Genomic DNA, 26,973 nt, shown 5'->3' with positions numbered 1-26,973 from the left:
TGCCCAACAAGCAGCTTATCATTGCTTATTTTATTATCTTAGTCAAATCAAGATGTGGGGGTGGTAGGGAAGGGCAGCAATTGAACAACCAAACCCTGCATTTCTGACCACAGGAGGCTCTGCCTTTGCTCAGTCTGTGTTCTGTGAGTCAAGTCTGGAAGCCTCAGTTGCTATGGATTTGTGTTTCACTAGTCTGTAGGACTGTCAGCTGAGGGTTTTGTTGGTTTTTTTTTCCTCCCAATAACTGGATACTTATTAGGTTTGTCTTCAAAGCAGATTTTAAAGTCAGTATAATGTGCAACCCTCCTGCAGCCTTTCTTACTACTGAGCCACACAAACAGTTCTTCCCTGTCCCATGCATACTTCAATAAAACTTTCTGTAGTGATGCAAGATCTTCCCTCATTTAAACCTCACAGTTACTGATACATCTGGGACCAACACTTTTCCTCTCCTTCTCTAGTTCACCTGGCTTCTGTCTCATGTTGACCATGTGAGGGGCACTCAGGAGCAGGTGTTTCATGGTTTTAGTCCTTACTGTCTGGCATGTTACTATATCAAGGGGTGTGATCTTCTGCTACCATCCCATGTGTAACTCACAATACAAACAGTTAATTTTCACCCTGCTCTGAGGCAAGAATAGGAGGACTTTAAGAATTGAGAAAGCTAGTGAGTCCCAGAAATTGGTATCTAAGAGTCCAGGGAACCTATAAGAAAAGCAGGTAATTAAAGCAATAGGAGTTTGCTAGTTTTAGCTTTACAGAAGGAATTACACATGGAGCACCGAGTAAATTCAAAATCAGGGTATCAAAATATTAATAAAAGAGAAACTGTAGGTGATGGTACTCACATCAACTTACTATGAAGAAGAACCTGCAAGCCTGGATATACAGAGAAGTGCTTACATACACGGGACGTGCCACAGGGCTGTGCCGGAGCCGGCAAACCGAGAGGCTCCAACCCCGCTCCGGCCGGGCCATCTCCGCCTGCGGCCGCCTCTGCGCCAGCCCGCAGCTTCCCGGGTGAGACCTGTGTGCATATAACACATATACATAGATACACATATACATTTATACAGGAGGTTCCCAGAGCGCCCCTCGCTTGGGGCGGCCGCGAAGGAGAAGCCGCAGGAGGAACCGGCTCCCGGACTGCGGGGAAGGGGCGCACCCCCACCGGCAGCTCAGAGGGCAGGAGGAGAGGGAGGCGGAGCGGTTCCCATCCCGTCGCCAGTCGCCTTCGGGCAGCAGCCGCGGTGGGAGCGGGCGATGGGCGCGGCAGGGAGGGAGCGGCCGCCGCCCCCGCCCGCCCCTGTGCCCGCGGGCTGGGGGCGATAGCGCCGTGCCCGCGCCGTGCCCGCCCGGGATGCGCGGCGGGCGAGCGCGGCTGCCCCGGGGGAAGTTGCGGGCTGGGCCCCCACGGGCCGCTCGGCCGGCTGCGAGGGGGCGGGCGGCGCCGGGCGCCCGAGGAGGAGCCCGAGCATCCCGGCGCCGGGGACAGCCGGGGAACGGGCGGCGAGGCTTCATGGGCTGCTCACGCCAGCATGGTGCTCGCCCTCAACGGCAGCCACCTCTACGGTAACCTGCGGCCCCTGGCGCTGGAGGCGCGGGCGCTGGGCGGCGGCAGGATGATCGCCGGCTCCTGGCCCCCGCGCAGCCTGGCCAAGCTCGGCCCGTCGCCCCCCCCGTCGGCGCTGCCCACGGCGAGCCCCCTCCCCGCCAACGACTCCCAGTGCGGGGAGCAGATCCTCAGCTACGGCAGCGCGGAGAAAGTTCTCATCGGGGCCGTGCTCTGCCTCATCACCCTGCTGACCATCGCCGGCAACTGCCTGGTGGTCATCTCCGTCTGCTTCGTGAAGAAGCTGCGGCAGCCCTCCAACTATCTCATCGTCTCGCTGGCCCTGGCCGATCTCTCGGTGGCCCTGGCCGTCATGCCCTTCGTCAGCGTCACCGACCTTATCGGCGGGGAGTGGATCTTCGGGCGCCTCTTCTGCAACGTCTTCATCGCCATGGATGTCATGTGCTGCACGGCCTCCATCATGACCCTCTGTGTGATAAGTATCGACAGGTGAGAGAGCCCGGCGCCCCGAGCCCTGCCCCGGCCTCCCGCCGCTCCGGGGACCGGCCGCGCCGCTGCCCGCACCCCGGCGCGGGGGACCCGCACTGAGCGGTCCAACCTGCGCTCTCCTGCCTCCTCCTCCTCCGGGTCCCTCGGAAATGAGCCGTGCTCAGAGCAGGGAGCGAGGCGAGTGCCAGCCCGCAGCCCCTCTGTTCGAAGGAGCCCGCCGGAGCAGGGTGAGCTGCCGCCCGGGTGCCAGCCCGGGTGCCTGGTTGTCCCTCTGGGTAACTTCCTTGCTGCCACTCGGGAGCCAGGGTGTCAAAGCAAAGCCGGACCTAAACTGTCACCGTTTACCATGGCTCTATGCAAGGAAATAGGGCATTTCCAGCTGATTTAATATTTGGAACATATGTCTTTAAACTGCTTTATACCACAGGTAGATTTGAGCTGATTCTTTCAAAGTGACAGTGCAACCTCACCGGGTTCAGTGGAGTTTTACCAGACCAGAGAAGGTGCAGTAATTATAGCTTCCTAAAGTTTTATCTTTATTCTAGGACAATCCCAGAATAGCTCAATTTCATTTTTGACAAATAGTGTTTTGTTTGAAAGAAGAATTACTTTCAAACGTTTGCTTTTTAAAAATTTGCACCTGCTGTCTTAAAAACCAAGTTATGCTCATTGGCATTTAGCTTCTTCCAAAAGATACAGTGACTGGGGACCAAAGGAGGTGTGTACACACTGCAGAAGAATATCTTAGGTGCTCGTTTCTGATGTAAAAACCATACCAAAGAGCCCTCATTTGCCTGTGGCAGCCCTCTACAGAGGAAGGCTGACAGATTCTTTTTTTCCATGTAGGTTCTATTCTAAAGTAAGTTGCAGCCTGTACCTTCCCTTTTCCACAGCCTAAATTCTATGCCAAAAATTTTAACAGCTAGAAGGTAATTTTTAATTAAAAGTTCACGACTGGCTGAAATTGAAAAACCTCGTAACTAGATTTTAGAAGTAGTTTCCCAACTCTGATATCCAACAGCAGCCTTGACTGTTTACTTCAGAAAGTTTTAAGAAAAGCTCTGCATTAGGTTTCTGCAAAGCAACAGTCTTTCGAAAGCGATTCCTACAGTAAATGGAGGTTGTTTCCTATCAGGGAGCATCACAATTTGTTTTAATTTCAGAACTTTAATTTCTGTACAAGCATCCTCTGCTCTAGTACTCTTTATTTTGTGACTTCAATATTGGCCAGCAGTTATCTGAATGCTGCAGAGCACCTTGTAGCAATGAAATCCACATACAGAGTTTGACAGTATGAAATGATCTATGTTCTTGATGTTGGTTTGATTTTTTAATTGCTGTTACATTGACATTTGCTTAATTTTAATTTATCTAAGTTGATTTTTAAACTTAATTCCTGTATTGCAAGAGCATGTGAATAGGCTTATCTACCTTCCCAATGTTATTCTCTGCTTTTCTATTCTATTTGTAAGAGAGGTGATTTCATTTTTACACTCTCTCCCCGTTAAGTATTTCTATTCTTTGATTGTTCTTATGTCCATCTCTGAGCTCTCCATCTCCATTTCTACCAACCTTTTGAAAACAGGTTAACATAATTAAGCTTTCTTAAGGATGTGTGATGATTCACACTGTAGCACTGTTCTCAGTTCTCTCTCCACTCCCCTCTCCCCCTAAAATACTAACAAGAGATGTGTTGAGAAAGAACATTACCTCTTGTAAATGGCTGAATTTTACCAGCTAGTGCTGATTTAAACTAGAATTATTCTCTTGTCTTTGTGTTCTCACTTCTTTCACTGGATGTTTATTCAACACCATCTCTTCATAATTCATTATACTGTTGTCTACTACCTACTTGAAATTAAAATTCTGTGACTTATGATGCTTAACCCCTGTCACCCAAATCCATTATATAGTTGAGATAGTAGGTATCATAAATAAAAGGAGACAAGCCAGCAATTCATTAACAAAATGTCTCTACTAATCAGCAATAAAGAATTTAAAAAATCTCCATGATTTGTAATCCTATTTAAAAATAATTAATCTTATACTGCTGTAATACTGCTAAGCCAGCCAAATATTAGTTTTGGATATTAAGAAATCCTTTGAATAATGCATATCTACAAAATATGCAAAGCAGGGAGGCAGCATGAAAATCAAATGTGAGTGATAAAATGTTGCCAGTATAGCTTTGATGGTAATGGTGCTGTCATATTGGCAGTTGTTCTTACATGTATGTAGTTAGGAAATCCTTGAATGATCACTGAGAATTTATCCCTGAGAACATATACCTCCGGTTTAAGTTTTGTTTGTGCTGCAGGAGCTGCAAATCACAATGTATGCAGTGCATGAGAGGGTCAGACCATTTTCACAAGGTCCATTTTTCCAAGGCTTTGGTGAAATCACTTCCATGTTTTCTGTTATGTAGGAGGAGAAGATTACCAATTATACCTCCCTTACTAGTCTTACTATCTCAGGGCAACTTACACAAATACAGGACCAGGAAATTTCAATCAGAAATTCCAGAAGCAGAGAATGTGAATGAAATTCATGGTCTTTCAAGTTGGACACTATCCTCAGAGTCATTTAGATGTACTTAAATCTTGAAGATCCTGGGGTTACATGGGAGACATTTCTTTAGGAAGCAGGGTTAAGACAGGACAAAGAAACATTTTTGAAACACAATTAGGGATTGTGCTATCACTTGTCTTTTTAGGGCACTATAGGAAACTTTTGTTGTGATCCAGTAACACCTGTCCTGAAGTAAAAGATGAGGCTGTTGCAAGCAGTGCAGAGAGCAAATAAATTGGCTATTTTAAAATTTGTTAGATCTCTAGATTCTTCCTGAAGCAGATATGAGAATCAGGTGTATAGTTGAAAGAATATTACTATCGAATTAATCTTAAAGAACCAAATTTGTTGCAAATTGTTAGGCAGGGTTTGTAAAGAGAAATAATACCTTTTATTAAACAAATAATTTAGTTAGTAAAACAGAGGCATTGAGGAGCTACCAAGAAGGATAAAATGAGTAAATTGAAAAGGCTTTTTGATTTGTTTCCCTTGCACAAATATGTGCTACTCAGCTTATGCCACTGAGAGCCCTGAAATGCCAGCAGCTGGCAGCCTATTTCTCACAGAGAGATTTTGCTGCACAGCCCTTAGTGGTGGATGTGGTTTTTAGCTGAATACATCAGCTCCTGAAAGAAGCATATTAGCATAGGGTATACAAATGGGCTGGTTTCATTCTGTTGGAAAACCTTGCATTTTTTTCCTAGTGAGACACACCAAGCACTTCTTGTATGTTTTAAGTTTCTTCTGTTCTAAGTTGTGCACTATAAGGGTGCAAAGTAGATGTTAGTGCTATCATGGGGATATCTAACTTTGCACAGGGTGCACAAGGAAGCAGCTAGGTTGGAAAGGTTGTTTGATCACCACAAAGATCTAAATTTGCAGACATTTGGACTATTGTGCTTTTCTTCAGATCATATCTTCCCTTTTGTTCCACAACATAAAAACCTTCACAGATCTTTGTCAGGGGGAAATGAACATATATTTTAGGTATCTCTATCTTATTTAAGCCCTCACTTTGGGGAAAGGCTATCTGCTTACAGGCAGGTCTGTCAGAACTAAAACAGATATGATGGAGAGACAAGACTATTTCTGCCTTTTCAAATTTTTAAAGGATTAAACAGGCAAGACGACTTGATACTCAGCTAATGATTACCTTTGCTATTCTCCCCCTCTGTATTAGCTGTGTAGTAGGAGCTACAGAGGCTTTTGCAGGATAATTGAACAGAATTGAATTCTTCTTTAAGAATTTCCTATTAGTGTGTTGGGATTTTTTTTTTTTTTTTGCTTTTAAGGCTCCACTTTTCAGGTTCTGAATTAAATAGATTATATCACATCACAATTCCTTTACATTCTTTACATTTAAGAGTGAGAAAACATTATGAGTGAATTATGAGGGATGGATACAAACCACATCTTAGTGGGGAATGAAAAAACAAAGGGAATTAATTGTGTTTGAACTGGTGGTGTTTTCATGCTGATTCATCATGCTGTTCTGACCCAAGATAGCTACAGAAATGCTGTTTTGGAGAGTATCCACAAGATAACTGCATAAGTAGCAATTTTTAATTCAATTTAAAAATAGTTCTTTGGCTTAGAGAGTGATAAAGAAACATAACTACTCAGATACAGTTGAAGAATTATAACACTTTCCCCACACCCACACAAGTAATGAAACACTTCTTGGGAACTTCTCCAGTCTGTATCTTGGCCAACAATTCACGAGTGTACCAGGCTTCCATTAAATTGATGAGGATTTAGAATTTCTATGCAAGTAAGTGGGCCTTTTTGTTGATCCTGTGATTTTTATATACAAGGATCAGCTCTCTCTCCCTGCCTGTGTTGCCACACTCCAAGTATGAATACTTAAGCTTCTCCTTAGAATGTGTCAGTCCCAAAAGTTCACTGGCTCTTTGAGTCCTCATCCCATGTCTAAGAATTATGCAAACCTCAAATTTCCTCAAAGGAGGAATTTGGAACAAAATTTAAATAAAGATTTAGGCACTTTCAATAGAATCCAGATGCCTAAATTCTACCTACATCCCAAGCTGATAATATGACCTGAAAACTGTTAGCAATTTGCTAAACCTAATGGTAGCTGGTAGTCCTGTGTAGCTTCCTATTTGGTATGAAGACTTTTTCTGCCTCAGTGCCAGGCATGGAAAAGGCAGCAGTCTGTTCTGCCAACCCTGCTCAGATCATTCACAAAATCCATGTAGAATATATATGCAGAAATAGCTATGAAAAAATCCTGCCTGTAATATATTTTTAATCTAGAATAAGCATAGACAGCCACCAGTAGTGCCACTCATGAGATTTTGTTTAATATATTTATATTTACACAGAAATAACAGAGAAATGAGGAAAAAGCTAAAAGGAACTATAGGAAAAGTGTGTGATGAAGTTATTGCAGTTAAAGTCTGTATTGCAGAAGAAAGTTTGAGATCATTAGGGCAGCTAATTGCTAACAACAGCCATCCTCACAAGAGGCATTTTTTCATTGTTTAGCCTGATAAACAACAGTACTCTTTTTGAGCCTATAAATAACTTGTCTAGCTTATGAAAGACCCAGCATTGATAAACTAAACTAAAGTGAAAAAGAACAGATTTGGTCTTACTCCTTTCCATGTAGTTTTTCTAATGCAGTCTGTTTAAAGAATGTTCCTTAAGCTGATGTAGTTTCTTTTCTGCAGACAATTTATTGCTGAACACTTATGCAATCTCCATTTCATTATTTATGTGTAAAAAATATACAATATAAATTTTTGGTCCAAAATTCAGAGATGAAGAAGTTCAATTGGAAGTTGGATGCATTAAGCAGTATAAGGCAGTGCAATGTTTATCTGTCACTGAGAACCCACTCCAAAAGCATAAATTAATCTGGGGAGGTTTGTTGCATTACCATGATTCCATTTCTTGAGGTACCTTTCTGTGACATCCTTGGGTATTATTTCCTGTGTCGCAGGCACAGGAAAGAGATGCAGTTACTTACAGAGTAACCAGATTTTAGCCCCAGGTATTGTTTTATTATGTCTTTGCAGAGAAATTCTGCTTCAAGAGCACACTGCCAGATGTACAATAAGCAGGTGGGAATTAACAAATAAAAGATATTTTATAAAGCAGATGGACTATTTTGTGAAAACTTGACACAGGGAAAAAGTTTTAACATCAAAATGAGTGGAAGCTTTGTCATTTTGCAGAGGAAAAAGGCATAAAATCTGAAGTTTGCTGAGTGTGTATTGTGTCTGCACAGTAGAGGCTGAAAAAGTTTGGGAAGCTAAAAGATGCTATAGAAGAAAAATCTATAGATTGGTTAATCTCTTGCTGTTCTATACTGCGTGCATTTAAGCAGTGTTACTGCAAGGAAGCCCCGAAGTGTGGAGATGCAAGGTACCCAGAGGTGGCAGTGCAGAGGGGACTGCAACTGGTGATTTTTCAAGGTGCACGAATGGGGACTTGCAGTTCAGTGAGTAGCAGGAGATTTGAGATTAAACCACATTTACCTGAATGCCTTTTCTTGAAACTGGATGTTGCATTTCCCCCCCCACATTTGAAACTATCTTCTGTTTGCTCCTACCAGGGTTTAAGACTGGATGAGTTTTCAGAAGTGATTTTGGGGTCTCTAATTCTTGGGGGTTCATCCAGACATTTCAAAGGAGCCTGATAAGTCAGAGGTAAGGGAACATTAATTCACATTTTTGCCAAGCAGGGCACTCTGGAGACATTTAAAAAGTGATTTCTTTCCTATCAAGGTAACAAAAATAGTTGTTGTAAGTAAGGTTGAATTTACTTCAAGATTCACAGCAAAAATGCAATTCTGGAAACTCTTTTCTTTGTTTTTGAAGGGAGCTTTCAAAATATATCCAAATATAATAAAAAATGCAAATACATCTCATACTGGCATGATGTGTAGTGTAACCTTATTACACTGGTATCAAAATATATTTTCCTAGTGTTTTTCTTGAACTGGATAAGCATCATAGAATGAAACATCAAAGGTTTTGTAGTTTTGTACACTGAAACAGGATTACTATATCAGTAGTAGTATGCTCACACAAGAGTCTAGAAGAACAGAAATTTATCAGGGAATGTTTTCACTTTCCTGAATTAATTTTCTCTGAAAATTATTTCTAAAACTCTGAAAATTACATATCTTATTCCTTTTAGTGAAACACAGTATTATATTTGATATTGCTGTTGAGTTTGAAATATTTAATTGGAAATATTTGTGGCAAATTTCAAAACTTGCTTCATCTGCAGTTGATAAGTACATATGGCACTGTCTGTCAGCTACAAACACCTCTCTTTTTTTCCTCTCGATATATAACACACAGATCTGGTCCTTCCTCTGTGGACCAGAAAGTCTGAAGAAAGCTGGCCACTGTAGGTCTTGTATGAAAATAAAGAGGTTGAGAATTAGTTGAATCTGCTGAGGTGCAGCTGTCAGAAGAAAGACTGGGGAGCAAAATCACAAGTTCTGCTATCTGCATGCCCAAAGCACAAGTACCATGAAACTGTGCTCACTGCAGTTCTGTTCTAATAGTCACTGCTCTCTGTAAGGTGAGGATAACTTCTTTCACCTGGAAAGCTTACAGGTTTTAGTTTTTCTTGTTGTACTGGATAGTCAACTATTTCTAAAGGATTGAATAGTTGATATCTATATATTCCTATATATACTGAAAAGAGGCAAAAACCAGCTGATTTTTTTAAAACAATCTCTTGCTGCAAATTTTCATTTTCAAACATCCCAGGATTAAATATGTCATAGTGAAAATTTGTTTTTATTCTGTTTGAATAGAGCAAAATTAGAGAGTGAGCGTCATTGATTTTTCTTTTTGTACCTTGCTGTTTATTCAAGGCTTTGTATAGAAATCTAGATTATCTGCTACATCTGTGTGGTTCTGTACATATTAGCATGTATGCAAATCTGGTGGTGACTCACTTCTAACAATAAACATGGCTTTTGGGTAGTGCACAGACAAGAATGAATTCTCCAGTAGTGCAGAACAGAGATGTGCATGGAAACCAAATCAGAACTGAGCATATTCTTTCTGTTTATCGTGGCCTTTGCTATCAAATGGGAGCTAGCACAAGACGCCACTGAAGGGGGTTTATTTCATCACTGATAGCTATTTCACTGCTAATTGTCATAATTGTTTAAAAACCAAACCAAAACACAAAGCCCAGAGGGACATTACAAAAATAACTTTTTTAAGTTAAGGAAAACTGGGGTGAAGTCTATTCTTAGAGGTACATTGTGTCTTGAAGAGAAAACTGGCAGCAGAGTTTTTTCCTGAGATATATCAAGGAAAAAGGAGGGATTTTGGTACAGCTAAACACTAAACCCAGGTTTTTTAGTTTGTAGAAGTTTAAAGTATAACCACAAGGAGAGTCTGCAATCTGACAAAAATCCATTTTTGTGTACAGTTCTTATTTCTCTTAAGGAGATTGTGGGAAGTGCAGGCAGACCTATATGAAAGGTAACAATTTTCTCACACTGGAAATTATTTGCCTGCCGGGTGTGACAGGTTGAGGGGCAAGCAGCAGCTTGCCACATATTAAGAGTGGTAGAAAAACAGGTCAGGGACCAAGGGAGAATGGACAGAGCTTGTTGTATCTCAGACATTCACCAAGCTGGGTAAAATCAGAACTAGCAGCAAAGGCTTGCCTGCAAGAACACTATTTTTGAGGCAGACTTCTCTACAAATTTTTACTTCTGATTTTTTTGTTGAAAACTCTCCAGTCTTTTAGGAAGAGATTGTAATTGGAGATTCAGGCAAACACATCATGAGGTCTCTTCCCAACAACCTGGCATGGAGCTGTGCCACCTTCACTGCCACTGAATAATACTGACACCCTTGGTGGCATTCAAATAATAATTTCTTGTTAACCATACAAGTATCTCTAATCAGAAATACAACCTATTGCTGCTGCAAGTGAAATTGGGCCACCAATAAGGAACTTTAAGTACCTTATTTATAAACTTTGCTTTCAGGAGATGTGTTGGAGACTGGGGACGATGTATTTCAACATATGGTTTGCAGATCTCTAGAGAGGGGCACAAAAGGTAACTGCAAAAATTCCAAGTCTGTGGCAGCAGCATCTGTTCACCAGAGGACTGTTCCCATGTGAGAAAATACAGGAATTTTTAAATCAAAGTAAAGAATAGTGCCCTAGAAGATTTACTCTGATAACAGGTGTTCATTCAGAAATTGTCAATCAATGTAAATATGAGAAAGTAAAAATGGAAGGCATAGTACCAATAACAGAGGTATATGCTATTAACTTATTGCAGAATTTACAACCTGTCATCTTGAATATAAGCCATGAAAAGATATTGTGATTGTCATGAAATATTTCAGATATACAGTACAATTTGCCAGAATAATTTTCTGTAAGCAGTTCTCCATGTGGGTTGTTAAATTTTGTTTATTTTCTGTAGAAGTGGACATTTAGCAAATAGTTGAAATATTAAATCCCTGAACAAAGAATTTCTTGTCTGGCCATAAATTACTTTATGGAAATATTTATACCCATGACCCAAAAGAGCTGCTGACAAGATGCAAAGCTTTCCTTTAATAGTCTAATGAGATGTTTTGATGCTAAAAGTGGTACAGCTTTGGCTCAAAAGACTTAACTTTTGAATTGTTATGTACTGCAGTTTCCTTTTTACTCTAAATATCTGCATTTGAAGATCCACTTCTTATCACAAGCACTTTTAGCAACAATAGTGATTGTTGTGTCTCAAGATTGTATTGTCCCATATGAAAAAGCTATTTTTGCAAAATGAATATGGCCATTAACAGAACACAATATTATTTTAAAAAAATAACTGAAAATAAAATAGCATTATGGACCATTTGTCTATGAATTAAACAATACAAGAAGGATCTTAGCATTTCCAAAGCCTGTTATTTAACACAAAGCTTCTGCACTGCTACTGTTGAAATAAGGGGAGGACCTTGTCAAATTTCTCAAACACCTGCATCTTGCAGTGAGCTACCTGAGATGCCCAGCTGTGGTGATTCAGCCCACACTGATGCCAATGTTCTGCTCCTAAATTCAAATGAATGTTTGAAGTTTTCTGCCTGGCAATGAAGCTGTTATCATCGGAAGCTGTAGTCACAGAAATAAACCGTAGGTATTTTACTTTTTACCCACACAGAGTTGATGCCACCATATCTCAGAAGAACCTTAGAGTTGCCAACTTGTTGCTGAGGAGAAAAAAAGCAAAAGAAATATATACTTACTGAGAGGTGGGAAGGAGGGCTGCTTTCTGCTGATCCCACTTGTGTGGTGTAGCATCTGTAAAATGAATATAAAATAGAGTTCTGTGATCCTTGATAATCTTTACATCCTGCTATCTTTAAAGGTTTTGGAAGAGGAGATGATCTATCATCAGCTGTATTTCTGTTTTAGCATAAATGTGTAATTCTAAATTCTGAGGGACACAAAAAGGTGTTACCAAGCTATTGTGACACAATGTGAAGTATTGTGACCACATATTGAGCTGGAAAAAATGGGTATTTGTGAAAAATCAATAGCTGAATCTGTCCTCAAATTTTGTCATTCCATATAGAAAGCCCAGGGGCAGAGAGCCATCAAACCATTTCTTGACAAGAAAAACGCATGAGGTTCATTTTGTAGCTTGGATGTATTATATTTTCATGCCTGTGAAGTTGGTGGTAGCAGTTTGTGTTGAAATGTGTTCTATATTTTAAAAATATTTAGTGTTGCAGATTTCACATGATTTTAAACAGAAAGAAAAAGATGAAAGATGTTGCTGATAAAAAGAATACACCGTAGTGGAGATTTGTCATAGGCAGGCCTGTGTTCATCTAGACAGAGAGGTCACACTGCCCTGGCTAATCTTTCCCCAGGTTTCCTGTCCTGTGGTCTCTAAGCTTACTTGCAGCTGCCTTCACAAAGGTAGACCTGGTGACACCTTAGATGGGGAGTATGGACTCCTGGAGTTGGATTAAATGTTCCTGGTGCAAGCTGAAAAAAGCCACCCTTGTGGAACCACAGCCTGGCAGGTCTGAGCAAGACCCAGGAGATTCAAAGGTCATGAGAATGAGGATTTGTCAGCTAGAAAGAAATTATGTTCACTCGGCCATTGCTTTCTTCATTGCAAAGGCTGCTGGCAAAAATGAATAAGTATTATGACAAATGAACTACTAAATACTGAGCTTGGGAAAGGCTGGACATACAGTTTTACTGACTGCAGTTTGGGTTTTGCTGCAGTTACTTCTCATCACTACATCTTTCTTTCCTCTAACCTTCTTCAGTTAAAGGGCACCTGGGGCTCTGTATTTAGGGATTCTGAATACTGCAAAGGGAAGAAATATTCATAAAATAATGTTAAATTCCTGAAAATTTTCTATTTCCCATTTATATAGGAGAGCTCGACCTGACCAGTTTATTTATGGATACTAAATTCCAAAATATTACTTAATGAGACATTTTGTGAGGAAAATGACAGCAGGCAGGAGAATTCCACGTGAAGGGAGAACTCGAGCCTGGGTGTTTAAGCATGCTGTAAGTGAATATGTTATTAAAATGAGTGCTAAGGAAATAAATGACATACTGTTGAGAAGTGTGGTAGCTACAGTAAACCTTACATTCGTAGGCATGAGAGATGATAAGATGATAACTTCATTCTGTACCACATACTGAGCAGAAAATATACTGCTAAAATATCCAAACATTACACAAAATCACTGTTTATATAAGTTACAGGGGAGGAATCACCTTATTGATGATAAGTCACTGAACCAAAAGTGTCTGCTGGAAAGGACTGTGAGCAGCAGTTTTCTAAAAGGTTCTTGAATTGTAGACTCACAATCTGATCTAACCTCCTGCCTTCCTTCCTTGATAACTTCCCCTCATGCTGTGCTCTCCCCAGCCCACGGGCTCTGTTCCAAACCTGGATATGATTTTTCCTGTGTTAAGATTTATTCATACTAGGAAGAGAGAAATTATTTTCCAACTGTAGGGGAAGCAACTCCAATGTGCATCTTTAAAAAACAGCCAGATAAACACTATACAAGATGCTTTGGATATCCCAAAGTTTTTGAAAGAATATTCTTAATTAAACCTGCTTTAGACTTGGGTTTTCCTGTGTATCTATAATAATTTATTGATATAGTTTGTCTTTTGTCTGGCCAAGCTTGGGCAAACAAATAAAGCTTGAGACCAACATTTATAATTTTCACATACCTGATCCAGTGGAAAACAGTGTGATTTTAAAAAAATTCAGATCTGCCTTCAGGCTGATACAACTATGGAAAAAGCCAAAAATGCCCAAGTAGGTTGGGTCTGTACTGAGATTTACCCATAATGACTGTACAAGTGTTCCTCAGGGCTCTTGCAGAATTACTGTCATGAAGAAACAAAGAGGAGAATTTGGACTTGGTCTTTCCAGCATTTTTCCTGTCTCTTCAGAGAGAGGAAAAGAAAGAAGGGGGAGGAGGGAAGAAGAATTCTAGAGGGGGTTGTTCCTTAAGTGCTTTTTCTGGAGATATGTTTAAACTGTTTGTATTCAAGGAAGGAAGAGAAGGGACGTAATATCAGCACACAGAAATAGATATTCCCTGAGGATACTTTGTTTTAATATAGTGGTATTAGCGCTTCAGTGGGCTGTGGTTTTTCATTTCATTCATCACTTATACGATGGAAATTTCTGAAATGTTTAATTTAATTGTACTGAAGACATCAGTCATGATTTTCTAGTTGAAGTTGTGGGAGGCTTTCATTTTGAAACACTATTATAACTTTCAAAATAATTCCTTTTAAGCTGATGTTTAGTATCAATCCAAGTGTGACTCATGTAGTGAAGTTGGAGAAAATCACCTTAGCCATTTCTGCTTTATGGCAATCATTGATTAAGAAACAAAAGACAGTTTTCATAGCTCTGAACTTGAGCCTCCACACATTCTCTGACAATTCCCCTGGGTGTGAGGGACAAGAGTGTTGAGATGGGGAGAACACAAAAGGAAAATGAGGATTTTCCTGTTCCTATCTGCAAAACATATACTGTTCCATTTTTTATGGGGTTTTTTTGCTCAGAAACTACATCTGTTGAAAAAAGTAGGGTTTTCTTCTGAGCTGGTTCTTCAAGAAAACAGATCTTTAAAGGGATCTTTAAGTCCCCTGTAACACTATTAAACAAAATTTCAGGTTAAGCCTCATCCTTCCCCAGTAACTTTCAGATTCTCACTTCTCCTCAAGCTCACTGACAGCACCACCTCCCTCCAGCCATGCCACATCATTTCCTCAGATTCATTTTCCCTTTTCAGAGTTACCCAGTTCTCCTCTAACATACAAAAGGCCATATAAGATAAAACCTCTTTCTTAGTTTTTTCCAACCGATTTTCCTGCCTGTTCAATTGCTAATGAACTTTGCATCACAACCAGACAAATAAACAAGAAAGCAATTCCTCTTTAATTCTTTTTCTAGAAAAGAATTTTTCCTTAGTCTCCCAGATAGTATCAGAAGGTTAAATATCTTCTCTGTCCTCTCACAAAGAGACCAGACATGTTGTTATAACTTAATAAAATTAAATACTGCATCATACACATAAAGATAAAAATGAATGTAAAAACCCCATGTAATTAAATACTCAGGTATAACAGTTGACATGATGCAAGTGCACTGCATTTGTTTCTATGGGTCTACAATATTTTGGGATAATAAAAGGGGTCTCAATGTGGAATAAGTTGAAATGTGAATTTTAATAGAAATAGTGTTTTCTGATATAAGTCCCCTCATTGAAGATAGCAAAAAACTGCCATCATTGAAGATGTTTCAATTTTCCTTTTTCTCCCTGGTTGATAAAATGACTAAACAACTACTCTGAATGATACCACAGGGTATGGACCTGAATTCACAAGCTTCTGCACTGGTGAAGCAGCTTGTGTGTATACGATGATGAATTTAATGAAGAAATTTTTCAGTAAATTAGATATTAAAAAGCCTGAGAAGTCTTTCTCTAGGGAATATTCCTAAAATGTTACTAGAATGTATTGTAAATCATCCTTTATTTTATATTTTGATTAATATAACTTTTTACTTAGGAAAAAAAAGAAGAAAAAAGAAAAACATTTTGACTCTCTTCTCTCTTCTTCCACAAAAATAAATATATCTGTGTTAAATAAAGGAGCTTGCAGATCTGGGGGGGGGGGGGTGAAAAGGCAGAAATGGGTAGTATGTCCCTGACACATTTATGCATTTTCTTTCAGAAAAGCATGAAATTATTTTTTATTTTCCCTCATCCTTCCACATTGTTGAACAGTGTAAAGAAAAATGATTCTTCCATTGTGTGATTTGCCCGGATTTGGAGAGCTTTTGAAGTGTTACAGATTATCTATCAAGAAGTGGGGTGAAAAGCACTTTTGAATTCTGTATATAATTAATCCTGTTGCACTCAGCAAGCAAACCACACTTGTATACAGGAAACAAGTGATGATGAAACTCACAAAGCTGGAGTGCAGACATTTTTAAAACATATAAAAATAGTAAGTCTTCCATTACAGAATGGAACTTAATTCTAAATAATTTGTGTCAAAAACCTTTTCAGTTTTCAAATGTGTCTGGTTTCTAGGAGGCTGGTGAAGGATTAAACAGGCTGAAATCTACCTCTCTCCTTATATCTCCTACATTAAAGTCACTGGTGATGGTAGAAAAGGAAAAATACACAGGTACAATTTTCTTCAAAGAGAGTTAATAAAAGCATTTAGCCTACAATTTAAAATATTTACAAGAGTAATTGAAAAATATTGGGTAGGAAATACATATTATCTAACATTCAGGCAGTGCTGCAAGGTAAACACCAGCAACTGCATTTTGGGACTTTTCCTTCCAAGCAATGTATAATTTGCAGTGGAAAATGAAAGGATAAAGAACTGGTTTGTCATGGAGCTAAGAACAAGATGTGACAGGTGATAAATGCTTTGACAGGCATGCAGGGTGAAAATGAAAGGCAAAGGGTGAGGGCAGGTGAAAGAAATTTGCCAAGATCTGAAAAGAAAGAGTAATATGGTTTCAGAATTACAAGTAAGGTAATAGAAGTTGAATGGAAAGATGTTACACAGATTCTGGCAGTATGGGTGTTGTGTATTTCTTAGAAAGATAACAGAATGCATCGCCCTACCAATGGGGTGGATGTCCAAGATTAGTAGGCAAAAATGAAGAAGGAAAAATATGGAGAAAGAGAAATAAGACAGCAAGAAGGTGAAATAAAAATGAGTGAAATAAAAGTACGAAAAATGAGCTAAAATAAATGAGAAAAATATGAAGCTGTAAAGTTATACAATATGAAAGGAAGAAAGCCCAGGAAAGCACAGAGAAGCTAAAATGTATGAGAGGAGAAAGCAACCTTCTACTATGCAAATTACATTCCTTTAGAATGAAGTTATTTAATTTTGATTGACTTAATCCTCCTCCACTGCCAGGAAAGCCTACACTTCTTGAATTCATCAAAAATAACCCCCTACAACGATTTTTGAGAAAAAGAAAAATCAAGTCAGAACATTTACTATGTAGAATAAATTAAATATGTGCCTACTTTAGCAGTGGAAATGAAGGTTATCCTATTATAAAAAGAACTTAAGAAAATACGTTTCATTAAGAAGAAATTAAGAAGAAAAAAGGGGAATAATTTAAAGTATCAGCCTTAAGAAGAAAAAGAAGAAGAATGTAAGAAGGGAGAAGAAAAAGGGGAATTAAGAAGAAGAGGAATAATGTAAAGTGTTAACCTTACTGAAAGCAAAACAAGTGTTTCATTCTCATTTTTTCAAATAGCAAAATTAACACATCACCATTTCAATTATAATAATGTTGAAATTTTATGAAATGTGAAGCATAAGCATCTAGAAGTATAGATATCAAAACATACATTTGAGATCTTCTATATTTGTTTTTTTGCCATCAGCTGAGAAGGATGAAGCAGAGCTTTCTAGGATTTCTAGCAATTAAGATGTGGAAGCTGACCACAGTGCCAAGACTTTTATAAACTCTGTGCTAATTCACAGCATAGGAAAGATGCAACATTTAACTAGATAGAACATAGAACTAATCAGAGTATTTTTCTTTCCACTGAGTAGTGTTTTGATTTTGTTAGTTCTGCTGTCTCACTCTACCATTGCATGATGTTTTGTTTAGGCTTTAAAGTGACCCAATTCATATTCTGAAAGGTTTCATATATGCATTGAAATTAGTAATTTTGAGCATTTCTGCTAAGGAGAAAAGTCTTTTACTGCCTCTGAAATATCCTCCTCTTGCCAGGAAATAAACTGGCAGTGATCATGATGTGATTATGAAGCCAGTCTGTATTGCAAAAAGGTAAAGTACTTTTGTACAATAATTAACAAGGTAATTGTCACATTATGGCACCATAGCTGTGCACTGCAATGCTCATGTCCCCCATTCAGGCCTTTCTATGTTTCTGTTCTTTTATTTCTCTCTCAGTTACTGAAGTATGTGGTAGGAATAGTATTTCCCTGATCAGTTTGTACATTTGTATACCTTACTTTATTTAAAAGGAAGTCTGAGGGACAAGGCATCTCTTGCATTGTGTAAGCACATCCTCTTTGAAAAGAAAACAGTATTTGCTAGGTGTTTTGACACAGCCATAACAGAAAGAATAGATTTGGTATTTGTTTCAACTTGCTACATTTACATTTGAAGGAAAGGAAAAAAAGTTATCTAGATATATTACTATACTAGAGAGAAGATTTTCAATGCTGGATAGATTTTAGGAATGGCGTTTTGTTCCTGTTCTTGTGAAGAGTCTTTTAATATTGAGCTGAACCAAACAGAAAAAGAGTATGAAAGGTGATGAGAGAATCATAGCCAATGAAGAAAAGCCAGTAGATCAGCACAGTTCTTCAGAATAAGTTATTATGGCAGGTGAAATACAGGATGGGATTCTAGATGTGGGTTTGTAAAGAAATCCTGCATGGAGATAGATATTGAAGACAGAAAGCTTCTGTGCTAGAGAAACAGAGCATGTTCTGTTTCTCCTCCAAAGGAGGAAACATTGTTGTGTCTTTGGAATAAAGCAGTTTTATGCCTCTTAAAATACAATAATAGCAGAACTGACAGTACCTCATATTAAGCACAACTCCTAATCAAATAGTAAGTGATAACAAAATATCTTGTGGTTCCTGGCAGAAATAGCTGTAATACACATCTGTATCATTTCCAGTATAATGTTTCTAGTCTTATTCCATTGCGGTCCAATCTGCTTCATGAAAGCATAGTCAGACAGTGAAAGATCTACTTTGATTCTGGAATCTGTTAGATCAAGACAGTGAATTCTGAGACAGAAATGTGGACTAACTAGAACGGAATGATATCTGACTATAAAGTACATGGAGACCAGAAGCAGAGGAATTACATGTGTGTACGACAATTGCTTAAGTGATGCTGATGGCACAATACATTTAATTTATTATTGATTTGGGCAGGAAGCTTCAAAATTATTTTAATTCTTTTAACTGTACGGTTTTCTATTGCTCTATGGCTTTGCTCACAGTGACAGACAAGTCCTTTTACTCTTTTTCTTTATCTTTTAGCCAGATAATGGAGCTAGGAAAGAAAGATTTAGGACACATGATCACAAATTGGACCATCCTGTTACTATTTTCTTTCTATTGTTTAAGTCAATGTAGCTGTTAAGCCTCAGGTTTTTTCCTGGATATTTCAAAAGTTGTGAGGACTAGACCCATCTGTCTATGTGATCATAGGAATTTTTTTAGCCCTGTAGGATAAAAACTATTCTCTGTGGTCATTGTAATGGATTGATAGCAGAAAAGCCAGAATGGAAAAGCCCAAAAACTGAATTGTCTTGGGAGCAGACCTATATAGTTATAATGGTTTTACATTAAATTGTTTATGATAATTTATTGTCATTAAATGCTAACCATTTAGAGATACCGGAGAAGAATTCTATGTCACAGGGAATCAGATTTTTGTAAAGCAAAAGGGAAGTATTTGTTCATTCACCTTTTCCATTGTTGGTGTTCATTGTGTGTGGCAAATGGCAATTGTGTACAATGCCTGGTGAAAGGAAGGAATTCTTTACCCCCTCCCAGGTTTGACCAGAGCTCCAGAAAGAGGATGGGGTAGTTTTTCCTCCCCAGAGCTGGGCACACTGTGTGCCTCACACCTGACTGGGACTGCAGCAAAACCCCCAGTGGGGAAGATGAGACACTGAAGAAATCATAAGAAACCAACCCAGAGCAGGGATGTGCTCATGTGTTTATACACATACATTTAACAAAAAGGTTTACCATGCCCTTCACCATTTGCCATCTTTTTGGTCTCTGCTGTTTCCTTTGGGCTCTCCAAGCAAGGGTCTGTTTTCCACATATGTGATGCAGCAGGAAAGCATTCACATCACCCTTTCTTGCTGTATCCATTAGACAGTAGTGCCATATTCTTCCTTCTCAGTGTTTTCCACTCACCCAGCATCCTTGGAGTGGCAGCAGAACGTGACTGCTGTGTGTGCTGTGCCTCTTGTAGGGCTGGAGCAGCATCCTGCACTTCAGAGTTCTGCATGCAGCATCAGGCAGGGCTGAATGGAAAATGCCATGACCAATTTAGAAGAAATAAAGGCCATTCATCTGCCTTTGGGGAGTAACCCAGATACAGAGCTCACTGTGCTGGGTGTAACATGGAGAGATGCCCTGTCTGGCAAAACCATTGAGTCAAGAAATTCAGAGCAGGAAGAATACAAAATAGCATTGCCCTTCTTTTAAAAGTGAGAACCCAGGCACAGTTTCTTCTCCACCAAGATCAAAATGAACATCTGTGGCATGTGAAAGAAGCAAATCTCAGAATAACAAGTCTGAGACACTTCTTTCATGTGGGGGATAGCTGAGACACATTAAATGGGCTTTTTAGGGACTCTGACTTAATTCTTTCCCAGTAATAAAACCTCAAGGTTTTGCTTACATTTGAATATGTTAAGGTCAGCTGATTTACCCTTAAGTATTTTTGTTAAAGTACTAGTTTAAGATTAAGCACTAAAAAGCATATTTTCCCACTGAATTTGACAATATTTTTGAAGTTCATGAATCTATTAAGCCCCGAACACTCTCTAGTGTATTAGACAACAGTAGTGATTTACATTATTTTGACGTTGCAAATGAGTTTTCAAGGGTAATGGATTTCATATAGGGAGATTAAAAGATAACATTCCTTCATTTGTGCCTGCTGACTCCTTTCCCCCTATCATACTACATTTAGCAAAATGAATAAGGCAGAAGCAATGCTGGTGTATTTTTATGCTAATTAACGTATTTTAATTTCAAATAGCGTTTCTGAAGAAAAGATACACTCCAAAAAAAGTGATGCCAGGGCAAAACTAATGAATTTTCATTCTTTTCAGTATACTTATGCTTTCATGAATTCTTTTTGTTATATTCTGGTGCATGAGAATGCATCAGTAGGCACTCAGAATATGCAGCCCACAGATCTGATTTTTACAGAAATCCAGCTTAACGTTTTTAGCTAGATAATAAACTTCATCCTAAAAGTGTTATTTTTAGTGACCAGTTGGGTAATAGCTATAGGAGTACATACTTCAGGAAGGCAGATAAGGATTTTTTGGAAAACAACACATTGTAAATGATGAGAAGTCTTTGTGCACAAAGGTTGTGTTTAGCTATTTTGTACCTAAACTGGGCTATTCTTAGACAAATTTTAAGGGTAGACCACTTGTCCCTGAAAGTCTGCAGCTGAGAGCTCACCCTTGCTGCAGTTGCACTAATTAAAGCAGTGTGATGTATATTTTAATTAGTTAAACTGAAGTTTCACTGCACTAATTCCTCTCCTCCATATCTTGGAGCACCTAGGAAAACCCTTGGCTCCTTGGGAGTGAGAATGGTTTTGGCCATGGTGCTATAAATCAGAAATCTCCATGGTCTCTGCATGACGCCCATGGCTGTGGGGCCAGTGGCTATATTCTAATGCAGATGGTGAGGGGCACAAGAAGCAGCCCTTTTTAGCAGCACAGTCCATGGATTGCACTGCTCTGATCCCAGACAGTTCCAACAAGAATTCTTAGTTCATGGCCCCTCCAGGCACAGGTTCACTGGCAAAATACTGACCTGCTGTAATTTACTTGTGCATCCTATCAAGAATAGGGCACAATAAACCAGTCTGTCCATCTTGTAACACTTGTCACAACAGCAATATAAAGCCAATGACATGGTTGAACAGGATTGTTGATACTCATCAGAACAGATCAATAAATGATGTTTCTTTTACTTCCATAACTCTAGCATGCTCTTGTATAAAGCAAGAGCACTGGTCATGATCTACTGCACTGCTGTAAAATCAACAGTGCATTCCACAGAGCCAGGCAAATCTCATGTTTGTTCTGCTAAGTGAATAGACTGAGAAAACATGCTCCTCAAAAATATTTTAAATCACATTGCTATAGTTCTTGTTTGTAACACTCCAGAACTTTCACTATATGAGTAAACACTTGTAGCTCTTGAAACCAAAACATTATTCAGGAACTTGATTTGAAAGAATTTCTTTTACAAGTAACAAAACAAACCACACTGATTTTCTGTAAATTCTTCTGGAAGAAGTGAAAAAGAACAATTTGGGAAGTTAACAGTAACTGATAGGTAAGTTCCAGTTGAGCAGAAGCCAAAATTGAAACTAAAAATCTTAGGTCTAAATAAAGGCATGTGATTCCATCTAACAAAAAAATCCCATTGTCAGAGAGGAAATACAGAAACGTTCTCTAGTTGAAAGTAAATTCAAACTTAGGATATTCTTACCCAGCTATGCAGAGCCATAGTACTACTTTTGTAATTAGAAAAAGATACTTAGTTTAAAATACCCCAAATTAGAAAATATAAAAGTTGTCAACAGACCTAACTTTTTTTTCTGTGAAAAACTGACCCATTATAAGCATTTTTCTTGTCTGTAAAACTGTGTTTTCTTCCCCAGGTCTTCTTGAACTGGGACAGATTTTTACTTTGTTCAGTCAAACTTTGGACATTGAATAAATGTATTTTCTTTCTAATTAAGTGATAATAAGAAGGAATTATTTTAGTGCTGAAATAGTCTACTCTTGCTATAAATTCGCAGTTTGTTGTTCCTGCCTGAAACATGAAGGAAAGAAAGGCAGCTCATCATCTCAGCTTAGTGGCAGGGCTCTTCCTGATTGTTCAATAGATAAGAAGAGTGAAGATGCATGCTTGCTTGTTATAATCATCCACTCAATACAAAAAGTGATAGACTTTGGGGAGTGAACATCCTTCTATACTCCAAGATTTAATAAGGTAGCAAAATAAAATTTAGGTTTCAGAATTTCCTTAAGAGCCAAAATATGCTTTATGTGCATGAAGATTGAACAAAGTCATAGAAATCACAGCCTGTTATGGCCAATGGAAGATTTTCGTCTGGAATAAAAGACCTCTTATATAGAATACTAATATTATAAATTTTAACATGAAAGACACATGAATTACAAGTTGGAAGGACAAGCAAAGAGAGGATTGAAAATTATGAAACTGAAAACTTAGCCAAAGATTTTGGTCTAGGGCAGAGTAAGTGAATAACTTTTAACAGTTAACCCCTGCCCCCTGTAGTAACACTGTGTTATCCTTCCAGGTACCTGGGAATTACAAGACCCCTTACATACCCTGTAAGGCAGAATGGGAGGTGTATGGCCAAAATGATCCTGTGTGTCTGGCTTTTGTCTGCCTCTATCACCATACCCCCGCTCTTCGGCTGGGCCCAGAACGTCAACGATGAAAAGGTTTGCCTCATCAGTCAAGACTTTGGCTACACCATCTACTCCACAGCAGTTGCATTTTATATCCCAATGTCAGTGATGCTTTTCATGTACTATCAGATTTATAAAGCTGCCAGGAGGAGTGCTGCTAAACACAAGTTTTCTGGTTTTCCACGTCTGGAAGAAATAGAAGGGATTTCTGTGAATGGACTTGTAAAACTGCACAAGGAATCTGAAGAATGTACTAATTTTTCACGACTCCTAAAGCATGAGAAGAAAAACATTTCCATCTTTAAAAGAGAACAGAAAGCTGCCACCACCCTTGGGATTATTGTTGGGGCTTTCACAATCTGCTGGCTGCCCTTTTTCCTCCTCTCAACTGCAAGGCCCTTCATCTGTGGTACACTGTGCAGCTGCATCCCCCTCTGGGTGGAGAGAACATTTCTGTGGCTGGGCTATGCAAACTCCCTCATTAACCCTTTTATCTATGCCTTCTTCAACCGGGACCTGAGGACAACCTATCGCAACCTGCTGCAGTGCAGATACAGGAACATCAACCGCAAACTCTCGGCCGCGGGCATGCACGAGGCTCTGAAGCTTGCAGAAAAGCCAGAATTTGTTCTGTAAGGTCACTCATCCTCTACTGTGATCATTTGCTGTTTTATCACATTGGCTTTTTCCCCACAGGTTCGAAAGAAGTATTGTAGAAAGAATGAGTTGAGCACTGTTAATGCAGTCATCAGGAAACAAGGTAGAGCCCACCAGTCCTAATCGGCCTGGAAAAGCAAGACCACCATCTAGAGAATTTGGGTCTAAGAGGAATATGAGAAAGGATGGAAGTGAAATGTAGCACAGGATGTTTGAGCTGCTAGTGAGGAAAAAGCAAAGTTGGCCTAACCTGTTTGTTTGGCCCAAAAAATGTTTAGTTGGTCTGAATGTTGGATGCACCTTGTGTCCCAGAGATTCTTTGCTGTAATAAAGACCTGAGAATGGTGAAAAGTTAATTTCCTTCCACTTCAGTATTACAAAAATAAATCATTAAAGAAGAAGCTGAATCAAAGAACTTGTATTCCTTAGAAATATTCTTTATGATAAAACCCCATATGTTCATTAAACATTAATTTACTGGATTGCCTGGAAATGAACTATGTTGTGAAATTCAATATTGCCTTTGCACAGCAACTCTGGCACTGAAAGAATATGTCACACTTCCAATGTGATTAAAAGAGTTTGAGTAAAGTCACATGGACCAGCACCTACTGCTGCATACAGCCCTGCAGCACAGTTAGCTGCAGTGCTGCTGTGCAAGTCACACCAGGTAATCTTGTACTATATTTCTAACATAAAAAATATGTCTGATTACAGTTTATTTCAGGATCTGTCTGGTCTTTGTCCATCTCTTCATTCTTTAATTCTCTTGGCTTTCTCAGCTGAGCACTTCTCTAATCTAGATGGAGACTGTCTGTGCGCAAGTCATTTCTGTGATGTATGGCTAGTCCTTGTTCCACTTCAGTAGTTAATTTACTGTCTATTTGAAAGCTCTTCTACTTTCTGGGACTTCTTTCTCTTCTGAAGTCAGTAAGGAAAAAACAAACATGAGACCTTATGACTTCAGAGACATCTGGACTTTATCCTTAAAATCTGATTTTAAACATCACTTGTGCTTAAAGTGATTTAAAGCCTTGCCATGTGTATGAATAAAGATAATTTACTTTTTCTGGTTCTAGCTTTTTCTACCATCATTGCAGTTTGTCCAACTATGTGATCCTACTTCTCCTGATTTTGGTAACAGATCTCTTCTGGCAGTGTAGCAGGGCCAAATAGTATAACAATTTTTTATTAAAAAATTAATCATACTAGTTATATTAATAAATTAATAATAATGTATTAATATAACATGCAGTGATTTTGTAATATACTATTATAATAAAATAATAATAAAACAACTCATAAGATCAGGATGAGTTCTTTGGCCCAAGTTTGCACTGCACACCATGTTCCAGCTGAAGCAGAGGGCGAGGGTACATTACTGAACAAACACTTCAACCTTCAGAGCTTGATCTCCTTTTTCAGATATTGGGACATCAGGGAGGAGACATGTTCATTATCAAATTGCCTCAGCATCAAATCCCACTTTAGGCTGACTTCTGTCCCTACTTTCTCAAGTCTGAAGGCAAAATGACTTCAATGAGCTCAGTGATGTTCATTTGGGCTGGGCAGGGGGCAGTCAGTGCCAGAGCCCTTGTTCCAAGCTTACAGAGGTAACTGCAGGCACTCAGCCTCTCACTGGCACATAGCCAAGAGCTGGGTGATGTGCTGAGCCACGTGTACTGAAACAGGCTGCTGCAATTTTAGGTGCATTCATACACTACAGTAGGGAGTACATTTTGGCCTCATTTTCACACCAGAATTGTAGAGTAAGAGGCTGTATTCCAGCTTCAAAAGAATTTTCTAAAGAAGTTTCAAATTGATTGGGCACAGTTCTATTTTGTGTGGCATCATCACTTGGATTTCTTTTAAATGTTCCAATATTATGCACAGGGACAAGAAGAGATTTGGGCCCAGAAGATCCTCAAGCTCTGGAGTACAGAGTTAACTCAAGAATATTTTCCATATTAAACATGAAATGATTGTTGTTTCTTTATTACTTATCAGAGTAGCTTTTGTTTGTCTGTTTGTTTCCAGCATAAATGAGAAGTTTTCAAGGCCTCCTGTAAGTTTTTTTCCGGTACAAGGACATACGTGGGAATCTACAAATAGGTGTATCTAGGAAGACTCCAAGTGGGACTATAAAACTTTGAAGGTGATTTTAGAATTCTGGACAGAAGTTTCAGCATTTTTATTCTGCAGGAAAGCCTGAGAAGCTGTGTTTCCTCCAAATAAGATGATTTTTTTTTTTAATGGAATATGTGTCTTGTGAGTCAGAAACTGACATTTGCCCAGCTGTCACTAAAGGCAATTGCTTTCCTCTGGGAAAACATCCTGCAGGAGTCCAGCTTTCCTCTACCATCTGTTTCAGGTAATGAGAGCCCAGGAAGGAATAAGAGTTGTTATGGTGTTTATACCAATCCTGGAAGTTTTTTGAGATAAACATCCATATTTGATCTCCGGATGTGTTTGGAAAGAAAAGAAAAACCAAAGAAAAGATACTCTAAAAACCAAAACACCACAAAGTTTCTTCATACACCCAAATCAAAATATAGACAATTGGAAGGTGTTTCTAGATGGAGCTGTATTTGAGGGGAAAAGTAAGGAAGTTGAGAAGATTAGAAAAATGTCCCACTGCCCAAGCACACAAAGAAGTTGAGAAGAAGAGAAAGTTTGCAGACAGAATTCTAATGGAAAAAGGCTTTAAGAAGAACAAGAAGGACATAATTGTTTGGGTTTGTGAACAGGCCATTTCCCTTTTTTAAAAGAGAAATAAATAAACTGAACTGCATCACGATATCTAAACTGCAGCAACAGCATTTTTTTCACTTGGATAATTCACTACACTTCTGACAAGGGGGTAATACAAAAGTGGGTGAATGAGAAGTCTATGTCAACATGTGCTTGTAGCAAATCCAAGGAGAGACTGCACTTGTG

General features: G+C 39.0%; 1 protein-coding gene across 1 annotated transcript; it reads left to right on the top strand.

Annotated features, from left to right (window-relative positions):
* Positions 1-1,524: 1,524 nt before the first annotated feature.
* Positions 1,525-25,200, top strand: HTR7 (5-hydroxytryptamine receptor 7). The gene is made up of 2 exons (XM_030951616.1): positions 1,525-2,062; positions 23,265-25,200. Exons 1-2 carry the CDS (start codon positions 1,539-1,541, stop codon positions 24,013-24,015), a joined length of 1,275 nt encoding a protein of 424 aa, XP_030807476.1. The 5' UTR covers positions 1,525-1,538; the 3' UTR covers positions 24,016-25,200.
* Positions 25,201-26,973: the final 1,773 nt, after the last annotated feature.

This window comes from Camarhynchus parvulus, chromosome 6 (genome assembly GCF_901933205.1).
Source record: "Camarhynchus parvulus chromosome 6, STF_HiC, whole genome shotgun sequence".
NCBI lineage: Eukaryota > Metazoa > Chordata > Aves > Passeriformes > Thraupidae > Camarhynchus > Camarhynchus parvulus.
The sequence above is the reverse complement of the archived record's forward strand: the minus strand, read 5'-3'. Positions and strand labels throughout refer to the sequence as shown.

Bases quoted from the DNA above. Each gene is read 5' to 3' on its own strand.
- HTR7 (XM_030951616.1), top strand. From the start codon at position 1,539: ATGGTGCTCGCCCTCAACGGCAGCCACCTCTACGGTAACCTGCGGCCC. The intron at 2,063-23,264 runs GTGAGAGAGCCC...TTATCCTTCCAG, and splicing joins TGTGTGATAAGTATCGACAG to GTACCTGGGAATTACAAGAC.